The sequence below is a fragment of the Oryzias latipes genome, chromosome 17 (genome assembly GCF_002234675.1).
Source record: "Oryzias latipes chromosome 17, ASM223467v1".
Lineage (NCBI taxonomy): Eukaryota > Metazoa > Chordata > Actinopteri > Beloniformes > Adrianichthyidae > Oryzias > Oryzias latipes.
The window spans coordinates 17,353,063-17,374,926 of record NC_019875.2 but is presented as its reverse complement, the minus strand read 5'-3'; the positions used below and the strand labels follow the sequence as shown (position 1 = coordinate 17,374,926).

At 36.2% G+C, this 21,864-nt stretch overlaps 1 protein-coding gene across 1 annotated transcript in view; it reads left to right on the top strand.

Annotated features, from left to right (window-relative positions):
- LOC101159774 (sodium channel protein type 4 subunit alpha) overlaps positions 1 to 19,395 on the top strand; it is a 48,706-nt gene extending 29,311 nt beyond the window's left edge. The window contains exons 16-27 of the mRNA XM_023965178.1: positions 1,063 to 1,461; positions 4,767 to 4,884; positions 6,644 to 6,798; positions 8,224 to 8,397; positions 10,417 to 10,443; positions 11,635 to 11,757; positions 12,405 to 12,677; positions 12,765 to 12,818; positions 12,900 to 13,037; positions 13,256 to 13,360; positions 13,522 to 13,792; positions 14,109 to 19,395. Coding sequence (XP_023820946.1) covers positions 1,063 to 1,461; positions 4,767 to 4,884; positions 6,644 to 6,798; positions 8,224 to 8,397; positions 10,417 to 10,443; positions 11,635 to 11,757; positions 12,405 to 12,677; positions 12,765 to 12,818; positions 12,900 to 13,037; positions 13,256 to 13,360; positions 13,522 to 13,792; positions 14,109 to 15,334 — 3,063 coding nt within the window. The 3' untranslated portion in view covers positions 15,335 to 19,395. The remainder of the gene's footprint in view (positions 1 to 1,062; positions 1,462 to 4,766; positions 4,885 to 6,643; positions 6,799 to 8,223; positions 8,398 to 10,416; positions 10,444 to 11,634; positions 11,758 to 12,404; positions 12,678 to 12,764; positions 12,819 to 12,899; positions 13,038 to 13,255; positions 13,361 to 13,521; positions 13,793 to 14,108) is intronic.
- The last annotated feature ends 2,469 nt before the right edge of the window (positions 19,396 to 21,864 follow it).

The following is a 21,864-nucleotide window of genomic DNA, read 5'->3' as shown; positions in this document are numbered from 1 at the left end:
TATTTTTAGGGTCAACCCAAAAATGCATTTTTAATGGGGGGCAGAATACTTTGGAGGGGTGGCAAATGATAACAATAGAGTGTTAGGTCATTACAAATGAAAGGAACAAAAATATATATTCCACTCAGTTTTATTGTTGTTACTGGTATTATTATTAAGACAGCAAGTCTTTTAACTTAAGTGTTATTAATTACTTATCCTTACAGAAGCTTGTATTGATGATTTCCTAGTCTTTGTCAATTTTGATACTAATATTAACTCAAATGTCTAATAGTGCTGTATGCGATGGAGATGTCAATTTCCATGCGGGAACCTCCCAAAGGGATAAATAAAGTTGTTTATCCTATCCTATCCTAACATTTAGGGGGGATAGCTGGGGGGTGCCCCCCTCCCTGTATAACTGCGTCCTGCTAAACCAAATCAGATCAATACAGCATCACAATGTTTTAACTGCTCGAATTGCCTGAAGTACACATTTATCAAAACGTTGGTCCTTATAGAGTTTAATGGACAGAAACTCACTGCACATGAATTGTGGGAAAGCTGTTTATCTATGGGATTATCTAGGATGCTCAGGGGTGAGAAGGTCAGAGGGCATTCATTGCTAATCATCTGCTCATGCTCCCCATCTCTGACTGGCTCAGTGGGTAAAGATGATCCTCACCAAATGCACACATCATCAGGGCACAACAAAGCGCACAGATATGGCGGATACATCTGCCCTCTGAACTCACTGACAGATTACTTAAAGACTGTATGCTGTGAACTTTGACTACAGGGTGGCTGGAACAACAGAGTCCATATGTGTTTTAGTATATCTTTGAACAACATTCCAGAAAATAACAAAGATGGATTTGCTAGTGTTAACAAAATATGCGGGACACATTGTCTGGCATTAAGATCTTACATTTTTCAGTGCAGAACAATGGAGCGTTTATTGCAAACAGTAATGTTCTCAGAGGGGTGCAATACAAATGGAGTTTTCCGTGAAAACGTGTCTCTAAAATACTTCCAACATTCCAGTTTACATGACATATTAACCTGATGTTTGTCTGTCAACAGGTGTTGAATCTCTTTCTGGCGCTGCTGCTCAGCTCCTTCAGCTCCGACAACCTCTCTGCTCCAGACGAGGATGGGGATTTGAACAACATTCAGATTGCCATCGCCCGCATCAATTCTGGCATCTCTTGGCTCTTCAGGAACATCATTGGTTTCTTTAACCGCAGCCTCAGGGGTGAAAAAAATAAGACCAAAGAAGCCAATGAGAGCATCAAGGTGGCGGTAAATCATACGGAAAGCAATGGAGGAATTTACGGAGAGAAGTACATCACTCCAGACGAAGACAGTTACATTACCAACCCAAACCTGACGGTCATGGTTCCCATCGCACCTGGGGAGTCAGATGTGGAGTTTCTTGAAGAGGAGGAGAACTCCGAGTCATCAGACGATGAAGAGAAGGCAGTAAGTCTGACTTATTAGTTTAATTTGATTATAAATTAACAACTTTAAGGATTATTCATGACAAATAACATCTTCATCGCGTGTACAGTTTTTTTTCAGGGTCATTTTAAAATTAACTTGCTAATGAAAAACATTTGATGATAGATAAAGAAGAAAACCATCATGCGTATGTCTATAAATTAACCACAGATTATTAGTGACCGTGGAGTGTCTGAATAAAATATTTATGAATTTGCAAAAATATTTAGGATCAGTGAGTTAATCTTTAATTAAATTTTGGAAAGTCATATTGGAATTAATAAGTCAAACATTCCAATTCAGGTCAAATCTATTTTGGAATTAAATATTGTTTCAAATGCACTAGATGTTTTGGTAAAAGATAATTTAAAAGAAAAAGTAGGCTTTACTATGTGTTTTAAAAGGTATTTTAAAATGACAAAATAAGTCCTGTTGATTCAGATGTACATATGTTTGAGTCAGGATCCGCTACATTTTTAAATGTTGCTGGTTCTCTGATTGTTGATGTCACAACAGATCTACTTCTAGAGTGTTTGACTGAGAAACATCATCTGGAGGTCAGAAAGATGCTTCCAAATTTCTATTTATACTAATCCCAGTAAAAAAATCCATCGATTCACTGTGACTTTTAATGCTTTGAAACCCAAAAATGAGCACCAAATTAGGTTGATCCCATTTGTTTTTATTGTTTGAAATGCTTTTGGGGACCTGGTTGCTAAAGTAAATTAACTAGTAACCTCTTGACTACCAGAGATTTTTTTCTTTTTTAAAATAAATCAAAAGATGATCTTAGTGGGACTTTAAACATTAATTGTGTTAAAAACCCTTCAGTTCCTGTAGGGAGGATTTGGATTCATTTTTTCTTAGTCCACCAAAACTATATTTCCCAGAGCCCCACCTCTTCACATTTGGTATCATGAAAAAGTCCCAAATGTTCTCTGTAGAAATAAAGGAGTTATTTCAGTAGTATGCAGTGCTTTTCAAACGGTGAAATGTCTTATACAGAGGACAGATTTGCATTGTTAAAAGTCAGGAGGTTTAGGGGTTTAATACAATAAACCTACACCCCCCGCCTCTAAATGTTAATTTTTTTGCCAAAAACAAAAACTAAAAGAAAAGTTAAGTGTCACCCTATAAACAAATTAGTTAAAATATAATTTAAAATGTTTAAAATGTATAAATGAATAAAACTTACCCTTTACACAACAATTTTTCTTTTTTTTTGCCTAAACCTGATAAAAAAGTATTTTTCTTATTATTTTATGTTAAAATAAACTTCAAGTAAACTTAATTTCACATTATTTTTATTTTTCTACAAAATCTTTAAATATATTGAATGGAATAATTCTGACCAATCAGACATGTTGAATATTCGATTCAATTCAATTTTTTTATAAAGCCCAATTTTAACAGCAATAGTCATCTCAATGGGCTTCATAGCGGTAATTGTGTAATTAACATGAATAATAAAGAACATAAAGTCATAGATTTCAATAGCTGATTGCTATTGAATACTTGGGGATATGTGATTCTATCCTCTATAACTTATTTTTTATTCCTTTAACAACTATGGAAAAATGGCTCTATTTCTTTTTAGAGACAAGTCTGTTGTCGTAAATAAATTAGCTAAAGAAAGTAGATGAAAAGCTTGAATAAATAATGCTAACTCCTGTAATGGATAAACTAAGACTGGGAAAATTTTATAGCTGAACAAAGTAGTATAACTGAACTTGACCGACCTATTTTTATAGAAGACCTTTCAGCTCTTCTCCAAGAGAAGAACTGAAAAATACTTTTATGCTGAATAAATGATTATTGGTAAGTTATATGTTGGACGTAAAACACTTTTAAGGTAGTTTTTGTTTCACAAGATCAGTGGCCTTATGGTAGAGTGTTCTTTGATTAAATTGCCATTGAAAGATGAATGACAGTTACTCCTCTCTTCTTGTATCACCATTTCTTGAGATAAGCAGATACATGAATATTAAATTCAACAAAAAAACTGCAGGATGGAAATCTGGTACAGATTTTGAAATTTACTGTGCCTATTAGAAAGATTTAGAGGCGATGTGAACAGAACACCCAGTGAGTCAGGCGTTTGCTGGAGGTTGAGTCGCTTTGTCCTGTCTGTCTGGCAGACAGACAGCAGCAGGCCAGATGTGGAGCCACGCCATGCAGAGCAGATTAAAGTGGCACAGCTGAGCAGCCTGCTGGCGGTGGCGTTCTCTTCTTCTCTCTCCATCCTGCGTTCCTCAGCACATCCCCATCCATCAACCTTCTGTCAACTTATCAGGACTTTAGCAGCTGCTTATTTTTATGCTCAGATCTTCAAACAGGCAAACATTTTGTGAAACGTTTAATTACTCGATTATCATTTTATTCTAGGGGTGTGATGATTCATACGATTTGATCCGATTCACTGACCTAAAATTAATCCAGTGTGGATCCAACCAGTGTGACTCAGAGAGAAATACCAGGATACTGAAAAGTGCAGATGACGTTTTCCAAATTCCTAGTGTTTCTTGCAAGATACTCAAGTGTAAATTAAATGTGTCCACACAAACAAACAAGTTAGCAAGAGTTAACGGCCAATCCATTCATATTTTAGTTTCATAAAGTTCAGCCCACTGTTGTTTTTCCACATCAGAATAATACAAATTAAACATTATAAGAACATTATGGTATGGTAACATGTCACAAGTGTTTCCACACGTTGGACTGTAATGATAAACTGATTATTTTTTGCTGACATCACGTGTGTGCTGTCCGCTGTGAGGCACCCTACTGTACATTAAAATGGTATTTTCCAACATCAATATACTTGATTAAGTATTTTATTCATTTTACATTGTGCATTTGATTTGCATTTTGTTCACTTTATAGCTGGTGAAGCTGGTGACACCTCTGAGCCTTGGGTTTACCCCGGAATACAATTTATATCGGTTATAAAGGTTTAAGTCTGCACCTCTGTCACTCAAATCATGTGAAATATGTTGCCTTTGTAAAGCACATAAATCTCATCAAAACTGTATTCAAGCACAGATGAGATTATAAAGCAATAAAGATGAGCATAGGTAAGCCCACCTCGCCAGAATAAACCTTTCTCGGCTCACTCAGGGAGGAAACCTTTTATCTGCTCTGCCTATGCTCATGGTGACAAGCATGTCGAGCATTTAGTGTCTGCGATTTATCTTCTAAAATCCCTAAAACGGATTGTTTGCATGCACAGGACATTGGTTATGTTAGGAATGCCATCTGTTTATTGACAGCGAGATTTCACCTCCTAGGAGAAGATTAGCTTGTCAGAGGGCAGTACGGTGGATTTAAGGAAACCTGGAGAGGAGGCAGATGACCTGTCGGAACTGTCTGAGGACAGCATGGAGCCGGAGGATTGCTTCCCTCAGTGTGAGCATAATGTCATCATACTAAGCACCTATTCTGATGAAATAAGTGTTTTTGGTGTTTTTAACATGTTTTTGTGGCATTTTTCTCATGTTGGAGGACCTATATAAAGAAATTTGAGATTAAAATAGGATTTCTGAGTATTTCTTTATTGAAATCATCGTGAATCAGGAGCAGACAAAAAAATGCAATTGGAAAAACAGCGTATTTGTGATGTAGAAGATACGCTGGGCAGTCACAAGCTCCCTGCTCTGAGCTCTGAGCAAAGGGGAAGGAAAGATGGGGCGGGGTTGCTCTGCACCAACGACCCCACCCACAACCAAGAGACTAATTTCTAATGAACTACTGCCGCTCTGCAGTAACTATGTCCTAGAAAACGACAAAGGTTTTTTGATTTTAGCTAACAACAACATATTCATAATGAAATGAATTTTAAAATCACTGGGAATAATTTTAAAATAGATCAAAAGATGATTGGAGTGGGTCTTAAAAGTGATCATATAATGTACATCGGGGAAAATTACCCACAGGCTTTGACAGACTTTGAAAAATCTGAAGAAGAACGCCAAAAACAAGAGCTTTACCTCAGATTATAAAGGCCCAGTCAAAAAATATTGTTAAGACTGTTCAAGTTTAGCTTATTTGGAATCTGTGAATAATTCCGTACTCACTTTAAAGAACATGGCAGCAGTTTTTAGGTTCATCAGTTGCAAATAAACAAATCAACTATGGATCTACCAAAGCATTGACTATACAAGAACTGGACCAAGTGAGTGTGATGTCACCTATTGGACATTCAGATGCCGCCATGTATTAGCAAGCAGAGTCAACATTTCTCTCATCAATCAAGAGTTAGCTCGTTCGAAGTCCACATCCCGTCCACTTGAAAGCGGGCTCCGGAGAATGTGTCATTAAAACATTTTAAACGTTCAATTTGGGACTGGAGGGCTCCACATACTTAATAGAAGCATCTGATTGGTCAGTTTATAACTTGAATAACTTGCACTAAAGAAAAAATATCATGAAAACAATTAGGTCTATCAAGAACAAGTTAAAAGGTAGCAGAGCAAGAAAGAATTATTTTGACCAATAGAATGACTAAATAATATCTGTTTATTTCTCAGTAGAAGTCTGTGGGATTTTGGCTTCTTGGAGCCAGTGGGTACTTCCTGTTTGGAACGCCAGGGGGAGAAGTCACTCAGTCCAATAGCAACCACAACTAGAAACTTTATTAACATTCTGCAGAACAATTAACTTAAAACACCATCAAAACGAAGGGAGAAAGAAAAAGTATTAACCTGTTGTGGTGCCACAACAGAAATCAGACCTTAACTATGTACAAATGTTGTTAAACATTGAAAATTGAACCCGCAAATGAATTCAGACAAAATGTAAATAACTTGCAACCAAATTCTAAAAGGCGGATCTAAATTTCTTCTCAATTATACATGGGGTTTAATTAACCTCTTAAGAATTATACAGAATTGTTTTTATGTGTTATATCAGCTTCTCCATTTTCATCCCCTTTTGGCAAATTTTATTTTGGAACAATGTCATCTTGTCCTTAACCTAAAGTTACACGTCCTTTATAACAGCACTGGACTATTCATTTAAATCAATAAAATAATAAATCACATACTGAGTGCACATGTGACTTTTTGTATGAGTAGAAATTGTAAGCAACAACTACATTAAAAGTCCTTTTTATATATGTTAATACCTGATTAATGCTATGTTGTGGTTTGTTGTCCTTTTTTGTCAGTCTGTCTGAGGCACTGTCAGTGCTGCAACATTGACATCAGCACCGGTCTGGGCCTGGCTTGGTGGAGGCTGAGGAAGACCTGCTACCAGATTGTGGAACACAGCTGGTTTGAGACGTTTATCATCTTCATGATTCTTCTCAGCAGTGGTGCTTTGGTAAGACGGCTAAACATGTTACCAAAACTTAATACCATTTTAAGGTTAAACTTGTTTGGCTTATTTTTTTTTACTACTGAAACGCAAAAATAAGAAAGTATAATAATCCCTTACTCCTGAATTTTTTTCCAGTTACAATAAAAAATATATTCTTCAGTTGTTTTTCGATTGCGTTTAATGGACACTCTGGATGGAACAGGACCATTGCAGCAAAGTGAATTATAGCTATGATACAATAAAAAATTACAAACAGTTCAGGATGTTATTTTAAGTTTAGTCCAATTCAATCTACATTTTTATTTATTTTTTATTCTGTGATGTCAAAGGAAGCCTGGACTTGATAAGCAATAAATTGTGAAGTTTCAGCTAGCTTAAAAATTGTTTCTTAAACCCAACAAAACCAGAGAAAAAAACATAGCTAAAGAGATGTAAATCAAGTTAACAATTGCAAGAACAGTCTAACAAAACACAGGTAGAATGAATCTATAATAATGAAAGAAGCTTGGTACATCATGGACGTGTCGGCATAAAGAAATGCCTCTAGGCCAACTTCACAAAAAAACTGTTTTGTACAGACCTGGGGCAGCTGGGGGTTATTTGTAGAAATGAAATTGAAGGAAATATGCAAAGCAGATGTAACTTTTAGTTGGTTTCTTATGTAATTAGTATTATATGATTATCTTTGAGACTCTACCTGAGGTTTGCAAGAGGACCTGGCTGCAGACATCAACATCCTAAACCGGAGGTCCTCAACTGCGACTAGAAGTACCCCCCATATCACCCGAAATTTTTATTTTATTTTAACTGGTGACCCAAACAGTTATGGTTTTTCCTGTTTTAAGCTTTCATACATTTTTTTTTTTTACAATTATGAACACTTTTGGAATAGGGTTATGGTGAGGCTAATGGTTTGGGTAAATTGTACAATTAATAAATAATTTCAGTGTCATTTTGTCTGCAGCCAGGTCCCTCTCAAAGTTTGGGCTTTCACTTTTTCTCTTGGGGCCCACATACACCTCATGTAAAAAAATCATTTTTCCTCTTTTGTTGTCTAATTTAGCATGTTATCCCCAATCAGATATATGTTTGTATCACAGTTTCTCCTGCAAAGCTTTTTACTTTTTTAGAACTATCAAACTTAAAGAGAACCGACACAGGCTTGATATACCTGAGAGGAAGAACTTTGAAGGAAGGAAGAAACAAACTAAACTTTTTGGAAATTTCCCAACAAATGCAGTTTTCAATTGGTTGCAAACTGTCACAATGAGGAGCTTTATTTTAAGTGAATGCTTTAAGGAATTAGTTTTGATTAAAAAGATTAGAAGTATAAATATTGTATATAAGTTTCTAGTTTAAAGTTCTTTTTTTAAAATTAATCAAAATATTAAATCTGACGACTGATGGTGACTTGGTGTTCTTCTGCAGGCATTTGAAGATATCTACATCGAGAGGAGGAAAGTTATAAAAGTGATCCTGGAATATGCTGACAAAGTCTTCTCTTACATATTTGTGCTGGAAATGTTCCTCAAGTGGATTGCTTACGGTTTCAAGAAATATTTTACCAACTATTGGTGCTGGCTCGACTTTCTGATCGTGGACGTGAGTTAACATTTTACTGCCTTTGTGACTTTATACCAAGCTGGTGAGAGCAGCATATGAATCAAAAATAGCATGCTGAGATTTCAGGTGAAAATTTGAAGTTGGCCTCGTTGCAATAGTGTTGCTCGTATTTGTGTAATTTAAAATGTATTTACTTTTTAAGGAAACCTGACACTTTATGCATTTAAATACACATTTCCAGCCTTTGTCAACCCAGATTTAACTAAAAAATGAACACATTATAAGCATCTTAATAAAGCTTAAAATATTATGAGGTTATGAATCATGCTTTAAAACATTTGCTGTGTCATAAGGGTGGATTCATATCAAAGCTGATTGGCACAATGGGGGCAAACCTTTGACTTCCAGACTGAAGTACATTAAAAAAAGTAAACTGCCGTTAAGTCTGGACAGCCTTCTTTTAAGTGCTGTCTGATCATTTCGACAATTGATCTTTCTTGGTCAATTTAAAATGACCCCTCTTCTTTGGAAAAGTGTAAAACTCCTGTCCTTGTGTCCTTATGTCCTTCAAAGTGCACGACGTTTTAGTTACCCAAGAGACCTCCTGAACAAAACATGCAATTTGAAGAAAAATACAGGAGCCTTGTAACTAATCAGTGCACCTGCTTTTATTTAAAGTACATTTCTGCCTAATTCTACAGACAGTTGTTGTGTGTCATCTGCTCCAAAATTATGTTGATTCCCATATTTAGATAAAAATTGTGCTTTTAACATGTGGCATTTTTCTTTCAATGCGGGACATTTATGAAGAAAATTAAGCTTAAAATTACATTTTTCGTTCCCCCCCCCCAAATTATTATGAATTAGGAGCAAACGAAAAAAAAGTTGTTTGAAAAAGAGCTTACTTGTGATATACACTAGTAGTTCTAGCGTGACATACAGGCCAAAGTCTCCCTGCTCTGGTCTATTCTGATCCATCAACTTGCAAAAAATAGATGTACGTCTTCATTTTCCTTGTCGGAGCAAGCATCTGGCACAAAACTGTACGGCTGGAAAGCTCCAATATTGATTAGGTTTGGGGTCTAAGGGACTGTAAGCTAGCGAGAGAGCATGTAAAAAGAGAGCTCAGTTATGGGTGACGGGAAGTGGGGAGGAGGGGGGGAGGAGGGGTTGCTCCATGCCAACAGTCCCACCCAACTCAGAGACAAATTTTTACTGCTACTCAAAAAACGGTTTCCTAGAAAATGACACACAGTAAAAAAAAAAAAAAAACTGGCAAATTGGTGTAACTATGATTAAGGAAACACTGGAAATGCTTTAGAAATCGATCTAAAGATGATTGGTTTGGGACTTTAAGAAGCGAGTCTGGATCAGTGCCTCATCTATCCACGTAGAGTCAAGCAGATATTTCGTCGTTCTGACCTTTCGTGCTGCACCTCCAATTCATCTCTGAGACAACTTCTGGAGGAACATCAGAAAAATATAATGAAATATTATTCCTTTACATAAAACACAAAGGGCAGGAAAATGACGCCTTAGAACCAAACAGCACTGTTAAAGGGACTTGGGCACGGATGTACACATTTTTGTGTGTATAAAAAAGAAAGTGAATATGCAATATGGTAGGACTGAATTGTGTTATTATTTGTTTTTAAGCTTCAAATTTTGAACAAACCCTTAATTTTACAGTAACATTACTAGACAGATTTTTTTTAACCATTAGATGGACTTTCTTGTTCTGACTTCTGGCCACTTTTGCAGAGGCTTGGGCTCCGTCAAGTGGAGAAAAGCCAGTTCTAAAGTTTATTTTATCAGATAATCTACTTTGTTATGACATCTACGCCAAGCAAAGGAAACTTTAGAAACACAAGAGTGAAAGCCCAATACTTTTTTTCATATTCTTGTCAAAAAACTGTGCAGATTTTTGCCGTCTTGTGAGCATCACACTAGTTTTAGAGCAAAAGGGGGTGTGGCTCTATAGCTTGCAGACACCCAAAGTGGCCTGGGTGTGCGGCCCATGGTCTGACTTGACCTCTGGTTTCACCTGCTGTTACACAGATTTCTACAGATCGAGCTATTGTTAGGGTAAGTTGTAGTTAGAGGGCCCCAGGTGAGTATTTTTTAGGATCTGCATCACAACAGTTTCTGTGTTTCTTCACTTGTAAGTCTGTCCTTCGATATGAAAAGCCACCGTTTTGTGATACACAACCACATTCAGCATGAAATAAATGAAAACAAAGGACTGAGTTCCTATTTTTGTTTTGTTAGTCTGCAGCTTTCCTTTGAATCCACAAGACCTTGGCTTTTATATCCGAAACAAATACTGAACCATACGCTTTAAAAACTATCTAGAGAAGATCCAATGTAAAGTAGACTCAATTGACGAGAAGTACTGCTGAGTGGGTATTTTAACTCTTGTTTCACTTTGCAAATGTATTGTTATCATGCATGTCTGTTTTGTTTTCTGTTATTTTTTACTGCAATGTTATACATGTTTATTGTACTTACAATCATAGCAATTACAAGTCTCTCTTCTCTGTCTACATTCTGTTTGTATAATATATATGTCTGTCTGTAACCTTGTGGAGCCAATGATAACTATAATCTAAAAATAATATAATGTTGAGAATTTCTGAGTATCTTCTTTAGATATATTGGACACATAGTTAAATAGACTTTTATAAAGAAATGGAGGACACTGGGCCTGGATGCCTTAAATCAACTAAGACATTGCATCCATTGGTTTTGAATTGGCAAATAAATTTGGCAAAGATTGTTCTTTATAAAACTCACTCTATTTGATATATATGCATATTTATATGCATATATAGCTGAAAATGCATGAATACGATTTGTCTATGTGTGCATACATGTCAGTGTTTTGCCATAAATCACAGCATGATCTTTCCTCTGTTTATCATTTAAGCCACGCCCCATTCATTCATAGTCTTCATTCAAGGGTCATTCAACAGCGGAATACCATTTCGCTTTGTCTGTTTTGGATCAAAAATAGAGTGGAAGTCTAAATTTGCTAAAAAGATGACACAAAAAATCCAAATGCAAACAAATCTTGAAATTTAGCTGAAGTGTTCCAAACTGTGGAATGTCCCAAAGTGCAAAATTTATCTAAACATGGCTCTTTAAATGTATTTACTCTTTAAATTACTTTTCTTTCAAAATGTTCTTTGGTATATTTTCACAATAACTGTGAAATCACTGAGGCTATGTGTTGTCAAGTGACTTCTCTGATTGTTTTATTTGTCTTTTTCCTTCAAGGTGTCCTTGATAAGCCTGGTGGCAAACTCTCTGGGGTATTCTGACTTTGCTGCCATCAAATCCTTGAGGACCCTCAGGGCTTTAAGACCTCTCAGAGCTCTGTCAAGATTTGAGGGCATGAGGGTAAGAAGTTAAACTGCTCTGATATCACTCCATCCATGCCAACCCTCACATCAAAGTTCACAGATCAACTGCCTTTCAATTCACTACAGATATTCCCCTAAGATAAATTAAAAACATGTCTTTAAAATATGTTTGTTCTTTTTTTACTGGAGAAGCCTCCATGTTCGAGAGCTAAGAAGCTTTCTAAAACTAGTGCTCTGGATTTCAAGTGAGATTTTCGAGAACGCTGCAGAAGGTCAAGTTCCAAGTTCCGTGATTGGAGAAAGGTAGTTTGTCCTTTCTGGATGGGTGGAGTACTCTTGCCCCAGGTGGAGGAATTTAAGTAGAGTATCTTGGGGTCTTGTTCACAAGTGACGGATGATCAGAACATCCGCTGTTATGCGATTGCTGTGCCGGTCTAGAATGCAAAGTTCTCAATTTGCTGGTTGATCTTCATTCCAAAACTCACTTATGGTCATGGCCCTCCGAATTATGACCAAAAAAACATGGTCCTGAATACAAGCGTCTAAAAGCAGGGAAAGGAGAATGTGGAGGAAGACCACCACAGTTTTGAAATAACTTTCAAACATCTAAGATTTACAGCTGTCAATGTAGTCATTGTTTAATAAGTCTTTTATGGCTTGTTTCCTTTTTTGTTTTCTCGTTAGGTGGTTGTCAATGCTCTAATAGGAGCCATACCTTCCATCATGAATGTGCTGCTCGTCTGTCTGATCTTCTGGCTTATCTTCAGCATCATGGGGGTTAACCTGTTTGCTGGCAAGTTTGGAAAGTGCGTGAACCGAACGGGCTTCATCCACAGCATCACCATAGTGAACAACAAGTCTGACTGTCTAGCCATGAATGACACTCAGTTCTACTGGACCACAGTTAAGGTTAACTTTGACAATGTGGGACTTGGATATCTTTCCCTTTTGCAAGTGGTGAGTTTACCTTACACGTCCATGGATCATTCTGAGAAAGGAATGAAGATGTCAGCAGAGACTAAAGCTGTTTCTTTCATGCTAAAGGCGACATTTAAAGGCTGGATGGAAATCATGAATGCAGCTGTTGATTCAAGAGGGGTTTGTACATCCATCAATCACCATAGTTTACTTTATAAATCTACCCTACTAAAAAAGATGACTTATATTGTTTGTGTTTAGGTTGAGGAGCAGCCCAGCAGAGAAATCAACCTCTACATGTACATCTACTTTGTAGTTTTCATCATATTTGGATCATTCTTTACCCTCAACCTCTTCATTGGTGTTATCATTGACAACTTTAATCAGCAGAAAAGAAAGATAAGTATTAAAATCCCTGGTCTCATTTATGGATCCATTTAAATGTGTAATTCTGTAAGAAATGTGCAACAATTTAAAAAAATGCATCTGTATTTTTCATTTTTTATTTTCATTTCATTTTCAAAAATTAATGACATAACACATTACGGGAAGGTAGTTCTGTCAAATGTTTCACAAAAAACATAAAAAAGTAATGGAGGCTTTGTCCTATTTAATACTTAGGTGGACATGATCTCTTTATGACGGAAGAACAGAAGAAATACTACAACGCTATGAAGAAGTTAGGCTCTAAAAAACCTCAAAAGCCAATACCAAGGCCTGCGGTAAGTCAAACCAGCAAATAAAACACATTTAAACAATAAAAGATCTTAAATAATAAGACATAATCGTACCTATGTTATTGAAAGAGATGAACTGGGATAGAAACAAGCTTTCATGCAGGTATAAACCTACTAAATTACTGTTAATATTTTGGTAATTTCAGAACATTCTTCAAGCCTTCTTCTTTGATCTGGTGTCCAAGCAAGCCTTCGACATTATGATCATGATGCTCATCATCGTGAACATGGTGACCATGATGGTGGAAACGGATGAGCAGTCAGAACAAATGGAGTCCATTCTTAATACCATCAACCTCGTCTTCATCGTAATCTTCACCACCGAGTGTCTGATTAAGATTTTTGCCCTTCGTTGTTATTTCTTCACAGTTGCATGGAACATTTTTGACTTTGTGGTGATAATTCTTTCTATTGTGGGTAAGAATGGAAACTTTTCACCTAATTTGGCAAAATGGCAGAGACTTGCTAATGAAATACAAATTCTTGGTCACCAAATAGTTAAGACTTGTGAATGAATTATTAATTAGTGGCCATTAAAAGTTAAAACGTGTTAACAAAATACTAATTCATGGCCATACAATGGTTAAAACATGCAAACAAAATAAACTAGTAATCAATCGTATATTTTGTGTTATGATCTCTACAAGCAAACAAATTTGTCAACAAAAATGGAAAGTTCTGTTTTTTCTCAGGATTTGTGGTCTGAACTATTTTCTTGTCTTTCTCATTTCAGGGATTGTCCTTGCTGACATTATTGAGAAGTACTTTGTATCTCCGACTCTGTTTCGAGTCATCAGACTGGCAAGGATAGGACGTGTACTTCGACTTATTCGTGCAGCCAAAGGAATAAGGACTTTACTGTTTGCCTTAATGATGTCCATGCCAGCACTGTTCAACATTGGCCTCCTGCTATTTCTTGTAATGTTCATCTATGCAATATTTGGGATGGCAAACTTTGCCTATGTCAAAAAACAAGACGGGATTGATGACATGTTTAACTTTGAGACCTTTGGAAACAGCATAATCTGCCTTTTTCAGATCAGCACCTCGGCAGGCTGGGATAACCTCCTTAGTCCCATAATGTCCAATTCTCCAGAGGAGTGTGACATTCACTTTATCAACACTGGTACAAACACCAGAGGGAATTGTGGAAACCCCTCCATGGGCATAGCTTTCTTTGTCAGCTACATTATCATTTCTTTCCTCATTGTGGTAAATATGTATATAGCCATCATTTTGGAGAACTTTAGCGTTGCCACGGAAGAGAGCACAGAGCCACTGAGCGAGGACGACTTTGAAATGTTTTATGAGGTTTGGGAGAAGTTTGATTCCGAGGCCACACAATTTATTGAGTTTTCAATGCTATCAAGTTTTGCTGATGCTCTGTCAGAGCCGCTGCGTATTGCAAAACCCAACAAGATCCACCTGATTTCTATGGACCTTCCCATGGTCAGTGGAGACAGGATCCACTGTCTGGACATCTTGTTTGCCTTTACTAAGCGTGTCCTTGGGGAGTCAGGAGAAATGGACACCCTCAAACAGCAAATGGAGGAAAAGTTCATGATGACCAACCCTTCCAAAATTTCCCATGAGCCCATAACCTCCACCCTTCGCCGTAAATTGGAGGAGGTGTCTGCAATCATCATCCAGAGGGGTTACAGGAGACATCTTGTGAGGAGGCAACTGAAGCAAGCTTCTTACCTCTACAGACAAATAAACTACGAAACCACAGTGAATGTGGAAAATGCTCCAGAGAGAGAGGGGCTGCTAGCAACCATGATACAACATTATGGGATTCTGGGGGTACAGACATCAGAGAACATTCTAATCTCTTCACCTCCATCGTATGATAGCGTGACACAGGCAACTCTCCAAAGCCCCAGTGAGGTAGTCAGACCAACATCTAGAGGTTATGAACACCTGGATTCCGTTGAAAACTACGAGGAGACTTTTCTTTGACAGTCAGTTGTGCCAGTGAGATTGAACTGTCCTTGTTTTGTTTACAACTGAGAATTTTGAAGAAAGGAACTGAAAAGCAGATTTATTTTTTATATCCTAGGAGACATTGAAAACATGTACGCAACATTTAACTGACTAACATCTCCATTTCCAGCCACGCAGGGTTGCCCAACCCTCAGTTATCTCCATTCTACCTACTGCTGACCACCTCCACCAAGTGTGTTACATCCAATAGAACCTGAAATCACATGAACCCACTAAGTTTCAGCAAATAAGCAAGGGGTTTCTTTGAAATCCCACTACAATCATCTTTTGATCCATTGTAAAAGCGTAGCGACATAGTTTCTGCAGAACGGCTGACTTTATTAGAAGTTCACCTCTTAGTTGTGGGCGTGACTGTTTTCACGGAATAAGCCCACACTCATTTCCCATCGTCCCGTTGTTTACACTCTATCTCATTAGCTTACAGAACCTCACAAACCCAAGCAAACATTAGCAGTGCAATAAAAATGTAAACCAATATCGGAGCTATCCAGATGTACAGTTTTGGGCCAGATACCAGCTGGTACGAGGAAAACAAAGATGTACATGGATTTATTTATCTGCAAGTGGATGCATCAGAATGGAGCGGAGCAGGGAGCTTGTGGCCCTCCAATTGTTGTTTGTACATCACAACTGCAAGCTTTTTCAAACAGCATTTATTCGTCTTCTCCTGATTCAAAACAATTTGGATAAAGAACTACTCAGAAACACAGTGTTAATCTGTATTTTCTTTATATATGTCCTCCATCATGAAAAAATGCCACAAGACCCCATAAAAAACACTCTCTCAGTGGAGTGGGTCTTTACAATAAGCGGAGGGAGATGTGGAGCAGGGTTGGGCAGCTCTGCTGTTGAGAAATGTAAGAAATTTAATGTCACATTATCATAATCTTTAGAAAAACAGGTCAGGGTGTGGGACAAATTTAAGTTAAGACACTTGTTCATCTTATAGTAATACTAAGTTTAGCAATTGTTTAAAATTGTCTATGTTTTTAGATGAAAAACATCCCATTTTGTACACTTTTTTTTAATCTTCCTAGTTTCTAAAATTAACTAAAGAAAACTTTGAACATTGCAATGAAACCATCAAATTAGCAGGGGTTATTGTAAACATGGACTGACTAATAAAAAAAATTTTCCACTAACTAAAGTATATGAGAGGTAGCGCTCACTTTGTGGTGTTACAAAAAATGCTGTTCATTTTATAAATGAAGTACCAAAATGTATCTTTCTGCACGTTTCTGAACAAAGAGGATGACTAAAGGGCTAAAGTTAAAGTCCCATTAACTGTCACAAACTTAGTTGTGTGAGATTTGTTCTTGGCATTTGACTCATTCCCTGGGGGAGCGGTGAGCTGCAGACACAGCTGCACTTGGGAAGTATTTGGTGGTTTACCCCCCCAAATCCAACCCCTTAATACTGAATGTCAAGCAAGGAGGCACTAGGTCCCATTTTTTGGAGCCTTTTGTATGACTCATCCTGGATTTGAACTCACTACTTTCCAGTCTTAGTTAATTAACATACTAAACAACAAAAGGACCAACAAACCAAATAGGTAATACCAACTACAGAATGGCTGCATTGATGGAGACAAAGAGATTCTGGTGACAGATCAATTCATATTTTAATAGATTTCTGAATATTTTTAAATGCTATCTGTCTCCCTGCATTTCTGTGCACAGATGAGATGGAGAAAACCGTCTCTAAACAGGAAGCTAATTAAACCTACCATGTAAAAGCAGCCAATCAGAAGGCCTCCCCCCATCGAAGGGGCGGGACCTGAAATTGCTTTAAAAAGTACCGGTAAGGTAGATTCCAGAGGATCAAAGAGGATCAGTTTATGTTAAACATGACTTTTGACCAAATGCAAAATGAAAAAAGACTAGATAGCCTTAATACATCTGGATACATATGGATTGTTTTTTTAGGTGATTTTTATAGTAAATTCATTAACATCTTTATTTATGTCTAAATTGCTTTCCTTTTACTATCTTAAGACCTATTAGAAAATCTGCTCTATTTTAATTTATACACAACCATTAAAAAACTACTGTAGCCTATCTATTGAAAGTCACAATTTTGGTAGAATTTTGTGTGAGTTTCGAGTCTTATTCATAATTTACCGATATATTTTATCGCACATTTCCTATATTTTTATAGACTTGTACGATGTAGCTGTCCTTTTACTTTTTTTTAACATTTTCTCCTAGAAAAGCTTTTCTAGCTTGTTAGCTAGCTTATCAATGTGCAAAATAGCTCCATCCATGACATTGGAGTTACTCTACAGAAGGGGTCAACAGAATTTGAGATACAAACAATGTATTTAAAGCTGGACTGCAGTGATTGGTCATGAATTACATTGCATTTATGAGGAAGTTTACTAAATATCCTTAAGAAATGTCTTAATTTCCTTATGTGAAATTGGCTTTACTCTCGTCTCATTGGATTTGTGAACACGAAAAAAAATCATTTCGATCAAAGAAAAACATTTTTAACCTCGATATTAACACAGAACAAAATTAATTTGCGATAATGTTTCTCTGAAACTACATTTAATTTAGTTCAAAGGAAAATCTTTTTTTGTGAATTTCTTAAAAATGGTATGTCTACAAAACAATTGCAAGCTGGTACAGTCATTGACATTTATATACACTGTAGTAAACTAACAGTCTCTGAGGTCAAAGCAGCACAAAAATGAAGCGCCACTAATTTTTACAACAACCAAAAACAGTGCTTGGGTGAGATGAAGGAATTTGAGAAAATTGTTTGAGTTCACTCATGGCTTCACCCACCTTGAGCGCTAGCAAAGTATAAATACAAATAAATCCTTCTCACAATCGCAGTGTATTGATAACAAAGCAATAAATATGCCAAATGTTTTTGAAACCAGAATGTACATTCATTTATTTCTTATTTGTAAAATTTGACTTTTATAAAATGGTAGTCAGTGGTAATTGATCCCTGCTGACATCAACCTCCAGTGGTCATTTAAGGAATTGCAAGACGTGATACATCCAGGTTCAAATTTAAAAACTGAACATGTGGGGTTTCGTTTTTGTGTTGGAGACACGTTGTAGTAGTTTGAGAAAAACACTACAAGTCAAAGGTTTATGCACATTGTACAAGGTTTTAACAGGTACTTCCCACTTTTGATTTCTGTGATTGAGAAACCAATCCATCCATGTTTTTTTGTTTGTTTTGTTTTTCATTTCTTTTGCATGTTTAAAATTCCAGCATCACACAAATGAGAGCCCGCAATTTATGACAACTAATTACTAATCCTTTGAACCATTTCATAAACTTACAATTTGCCCGCAACAGTTGCAACTTGCTGAGATGCAACTCAAACCCACAAAAGAGGCCTTTGACACATTTTTTTTTGTCTCCCTAAAGTTTCCAGACAAACTGGTTTGGTCCAAACCAGCAAACTTTTTGGGGGAAAAAAGCACAAAAAACTTTATTTTACAAAAATGGTGTGCATGCACTCAAACCTACATCCTCTTATTTTCACTTTAAAGGGGTAAATATTAAAGGAAATAGACATTAGACAATATTTAAGTTAGTAACATGCAATTTATTAAAAGAAGTTCCATCATTGTTTTTTGTTGTACGGCTAAAACGTCCTTTTTTTTTGTCAAACTGTTTTATCTACATTGCACAGTTGACACATCAGTCTGAATGAAGGGCTGTGTGTATTTAATACCTGATTTATGTGCCTGATTTTGATTGTCGTGCACTACCTTTTCTGAATTGGATCTGATGTATTTGAGGGTAATTAATTCACTGAAATCTCAATATTTTAAAAAAATTGAGTGTGTAAAGAGCTTTGTTAATTTCATATATGTATTGCTAGTTTTTATCTATTTTTTTGTAATGGGTTCATATGAGAAGCTTATTTCAAACACTTGCACAATGGCCATGTAAATCAGTTTAACTAAAGAAAATAATTCTCTGTTTTGAATTTAGATAAAACAGTTCAAGGACTGTTTTGTTTAAAGGCAATAAAAACTTTTTCTACATTTGTGGGTTTCTTAACTTTCAGTAAAGCAGCCTCATAAATCACGTTTTAGGTTGTTGAAACAAACAGCTGTTATAAGTGCATGGAAATTTCATACCAGACCTCATTTGACCTGCCTATTTTATGCGAATGTTTACGTCCAGAGAAGCCAGTTTGTGTTCTACCTCATTTCACGTTGTAGCTCTATTAAATCTCTGTCTCTCTCTCGTATTCTCTGTTGCTCTACGTATAAAAAAACCCAAGCAAAAAAGAAAAAAACACAACAGATGTCCACAGAATACAGCATCTCCAGGGCTCTGTCCTTGTGAGTGTGTTGCCTTTTAAAGCTTAAGTTTGTTTCTAATGCCTCTACAAAGGCAGCACAATCACACAAAGCCTCTTTAAAAATGTGGCTGATCTGTTAGTTTAGAGAAATGGAGGCTCGCCTCATGTAAAAAAAAAACACAAAAGATGCTTCTATGAGATTAACCACCGATCATAAAAACAAATCCAGTGAAAAAAGCTTAGTGCCTGGTAAAAATCATGAAAAACTAAAAATTTGACATTTTTCCCACTCACAGATCATTTGAATCTACAGATGTTGCTATGACAGATAGATGAGGGGGCAAGGCAGGTATGGATGAGGGTTCCTATTTATTCTGTTGGATTAATAATATAAAAAAAATGTAGTCAAGGATGCCAATTTGGATTGAGTCCCAAAGAGATTTCCTCCCTCTGGTTGTTGGGGTGGTCAAATCCAACTCTGACCAGCTGGGAGAAACGGATAATCTGTATGTTTAAAAAAAAAAAATCACTTTTTTTAATTACACACACATTAAGTCTTTTTTTTCATGCGAACACACATGCAAAGAGAACACATAAACATGCATCAACATTGCATGTACACTCATTTTTGCCATCCATCAATCCTCATAATTACATTGAATTTAATTTAGCTTTTTGCATAAAGTGGCCACAAAATGTGACTTGACTGAAAGTGACTTAGTAATTGATCGCATTTTTAAGCATTTGCACATGTGGTGGAGATTACAGCTTCATCGCAGGGAGATTTTTTTCTTTTTTTTTAAAGATTAAAACAGCACTATGTCTAATTACAAAAATGCACCAGCAGTAAAACAGCAATGGCAGTGTACTGCAATCTGATTCAGCTGCAGGAAGACTACTAAAGATTTGATGGACTGAAAAGAGCAGATGACTCTACATCATTTAAATAAATGCCATGAGTCATGGAGGACAGACCCCTGTGATCCTGACTAAGAAAATTGGAGAATTTAAATATTAGTGTTTGTTCATAAATATTTTCTCTTAATTTTTGAAAGTAAATGAAAGAAACGTGTTTTTTTTGTCTGTATTGCAAACAAATTATTTTATTTATTTTTATTTTTTGGAACTTTTAGGGTTACATAAAATTCTCCTCACAAATATTTTTGAGGTCTGCCTCATCTGTTCGAGGAAGATAAAATAAATGTTGTTGTGCCTCAACGACTAAACTCACAACATGATATAGGGTTGCAAGTTAAATTGTTAGTAAATTCAATTAATTGTAATGAAGAGCGTGCACTGTTGACCTTGCAAAACAGCTGTGAATTTGAGTTGAAAAGGGGAGAAAACAGCCTTTTAGGTACAAGAGCTCTTCTGTCAGTCAGCATGAACTACACGGATTTACTTAGTCATGATGGCTAACACTGTCCAGATGGCGTGATGAAGCAAGCACTATCTAATTACTTCTCTTGTGAATCCCCTTTTACTGTCATGTAGTTGCCAAGTGGCTGCGGTTTCATATCCTTCACTGCCACCACTCGGAGATTTGTGCATCTTCAGGTCATTGATGCATGTGATTTAACACCAAGGTCATATGTTTTTACAAAAATATAAGAAAAGAATGACACAACATAATTTATCTATCTCTTGATTCAACAGAAAGCAACAACAAAAATAAATCTGGAATTGTGCAAAAAAGAAATCAACACACAAAAATACTGAAATAGAATTTAGAGAAATGTTATTGATCATTTTACCTGACAGATAAAAAACACTCAAACACATGCTAACGTCTGAAATGTTAGGAAATTTTAACACATTTTAAGAAACATTGTGTAAAAAGAAAACTCAATCTCATCATGTAATCTTAACTTTAGTGACTAATTCTGGGGGGGAAATCTGGCTGGACAAAATCATTTATATGTTGTTTACATTGCTGTTATGCTGGACAGCACAATAATCATCAGTTTATGTTTACAATAATTTCAAAATCTATATTCTAGATTATGCACAGAGCATCATTTCTACATCTAAATGATTCTATTATTTATTTACGTTAACTTGAGTTGTTTTATTGTTTCAGATTTTTTTCCTAGTTTTAGAGAAATAATAGATATTTCAAAGGTAAATTTTAATTAATTAATTTATTTGTTTTACAATTTAAATAAAGGAAACTGAATATGTCTGTTTTAAATGGGTTTTGGGCTCC